General features: G+C 36.0%; 1 protein-coding gene across 3 annotated transcripts in view; it reads left to right on the top strand.

The window, feature by feature from the left end:
- Positions 1-3,094, top strand: part of LOC121704808 (sialic acid-binding Ig-like lectin 13) — a 16,079-nt gene extending 12,985 nt beyond the window's left edge. For all 3 annotated transcript variants that reach the window (XM_042085312.1, XM_042085313.1, XM_042085311.1), the window contains exons 9-11: positions 621-687; positions 1,435-1,473; positions 1,811-3,094. In XM_042085312.1, coding sequence (XP_041941246.1) covers positions 621-687; positions 1,435-1,473; positions 1,811-1,852 — 148 coding nt within the window. In that variant the 3' untranslated portion in view covers positions 1,853-3,094. The remainder of the gene's footprint in view (positions 1-620; positions 688-1,434; positions 1,474-1,810) is intronic.

Below are 3,094 nucleotides of genomic sequence, written 5' to 3'. Positions count from 1 at the left end.
AGCATTGAAAGTGCCCAAGAATATAGTAGCCTCCATCATTCTCAAATGGAAAGGTTTGGAATAACCAACAGTATACCTAGATCTGGCCACCCAGACAAACTGAGTAATTAGGGATGAAGGGCCTTGGTCAGACAAGTAAACAAGGACCCAATGGACACTGTAAATGATATCCAGAGTTCCTTTGTGAAGATGAGAGAAGCTTACAAAAGGATATTTCAGTCTTTTATTTTTTATAAATTTACAAAACATTCCAAACACCTTCTTTTTGTGGAGTATTAGAGTATTGTGTGTGGACTAATGAGAAAAAAAGAATTGAATCCCTTTTAAGATGAGTCTGAAACATAACAAAATTTCAGAACAGAAAACTTCAAAGGGTCTGAATACTAATAAGTGATTGTGATAGGTTCCTGGGTTTTTGGTGATTTCACAAATCGGCTTCAATTGAACAGAGCTCCAGCCGGACCTGCTGCAAATTCATATTTGACATAGAATAAATGCTGAAAGGGCTTTCCACACACTATGGTTATGGTTATGTTTGCTTTTATTTAAAGTGAATATACTATATGACTAATAATAATGTTAATGATAATAATAATAATAATTTACAATGACTTTTGTAGAGAGGTAAAAGGAGGACAACCATGCTGTGTAGTGGATGAAGATTTGTATGGTAATGAAGCTATGCAGGTATTTCATTCATATTCTTAAATGACGAATCTTTATGAAACTTATGCACCAGGTCTTCTCAGAGGCAGCTTCTGTCTGGGGAGTTTTAGTATTTAGACCAATGACCTGCAATACTACCCATGATTTCCCTATTGCTGACAGCAGCATGCATTGTAGCCACAGACTATTGAGGGGTGTTTGTGGACAGTGTTGGGTATGCTATTTGTCTACACTTTCCAGGTCACTGAAGCGCACTGTTTGTTTTCATATCGGTCTTAAACAAAGCACTCACAGAGACATCAGGCACATGAAAGAATAAGATAACATTAGTCCACAGATTTGGCAGGGTTTCCATAAACAGGAAAGTGGTGTGCCGAAATCTCAGGGATATAATAGAAGTGCCTAGACTACTCATGAACAGCTTGGAGTAAAAGTGCCACTGGAATACCACAGCCAAATTATTTTCCAGGGGTTTGCTTGCTAAAAATTGTGACCTAGACATGTAAATATCATTGCCAGGGCAAATGCACAGTCATGAGTGTCTGGGATACAAAACACATCTGCTCAAACTGTTTGTCCTGTATTGTTATTGTACTCTATTATGTTCATGCCCAGCATGCCATTAGGTGTGGGCGCAAGTGAGCAAAGTGGTCTTTAGGCCACACTTAGGCCACAGTCAGTCTCAGTCGATTTACTGGAAAACCTACTAAACAATTCCCCATGGGCTTTGCATCATTATAATGTGCCTGCTTCTCTTATTGGTCCTAGGATGCTGACGACGATGGAGAGATCTATGCAAACAATTGTGTGAGTATTGCAACTCCACGTGGCTGTCTATTTTCTTTGTATGTTGAATGCTCACAGTATCTAATTTCTTTATCTTAAAAATCCTTAGCATATTTATAATATTTGATTCCACCACGTACTGTACTGCATCTACATAATATGGAGTAAAGATCAGGAAATCGTCACCTCTTCTTTCGTCTTTGTGTATCTCTGTCTGGCTTCACTTGCTTAACAATTGAGACTAGTACATATAAACAAAGAATATTTATGATTAACTGACAAAGTGAAAAATATTTTCAAATATCGTCAACACCCTTTCGCAACGCACACTGAAATCTCCACTGTACATGCCTTTCAGCATGGATGCGGTGAAGACGATGACATTTACGCCAATTGCTAGAGCCAGTGGATACAACAAGAGGCGTCTATCCAACTGCTGCAGTCCCAAGACCACCAGAGGCCCCGTGAGTGGAACTCTGTAATCCGACGATGCACATCTCACAAAAAAAAAAAAAAATAATAATCACACAAACAAGAAAACACAACATTATATTGTGTGTAATAATATTTTTCACTTTTTGCCAATACAGTGCTTTTTTTTCCATGTACATATGTTAGCAGTTAGTACCCAGATTTGATAAAAAAAAACATTTTCTTTTTTTGCTTCTACATTGTTTATCATGATATAGTTTATCATTTGAATATTTGAATATACTACATAATATTGAATAGACTAATAGAAATATGAAGTAATACCAGAAACCAAATGGACTGAATTACTGTATAGATTCATCTGCAATATCAAGTAAATGTTCTGATCTTTCAAATATGTTTTTAAGGAATTTTTCTGACTGTATTGCCTATTTTAGTCTTAGCAATAATTTGAGTTTAAACGTGTGTATGTTTAATGTACTGTCAAAAGAAATAATACATTTAGTTGTATAATGCTGACCTGTTCAACTGCTCAATCATTTAGCACCAACATCTCTCATGGATAAAAAGCCTGTGAAAATGTAAGGACTGTGTAGATTGCCTACACTTTCAGTGAACGCTTGCTCCTGTCTGCAAGGTGTTTGAGGCGAACCAGCTCCCTTTCTACTGCAAAACAAGTCAGGGATGCATTCGGAGAGAACAATCAAGTTGAGAGTTTGCAGAAAGTGAAAAAGCAGAGCTGGAAGTCTGTTTTATTTCTTGTTGCTTTCCCATGTCTGTCACACAGCCGTGGGTCACACAGAGGTGGTTGCAGTTGATATGTAAATATGTGTTTGAGTAGAAAATGATCTGGTCTTATTTAGCACAGTGATTCCCAGACTTGTCATGGTAGGTCTCCCTATCACCATGGTATAGAATATGAAATGCCCATACCAGCCAGTTAATAATAATAATAATAATAATAATAATAATAACAATAATAATAATAATAATTATAAAAACAAACTTAAACATAGTCTGTACATTTCAACTGTAAATATATCCCATTTAATTAATTAGTTAAACTAATAATCATTTTTAAAAAAGCTGTCAGTTGTGGCATAGCTTTTGTTAACATTGTGTCTGCATTTGACTAGATTGATCTTTTCCCATTTCATTTCCTGAATCAGTTCAATGGCATATTTTATCAATTAAACGTTTTTTGATTTGA

The sequence above is a fragment of the Alosa sapidissima genome, chromosome 3 (genome assembly GCF_018492685.1).
Source record: "Alosa sapidissima isolate fAloSap1 chromosome 3, fAloSap1.pri, whole genome shotgun sequence".
In the NCBI taxonomy this organism is placed as follows: Eukaryota; Metazoa; Chordata; class Actinopteri; order Clupeiformes; family Clupeidae; genus Alosa; species Alosa sapidissima.
Note: the sequence above shows the minus strand (reverse complement) of the source record. Positions and strands in the feature narration are given on the sequence as shown.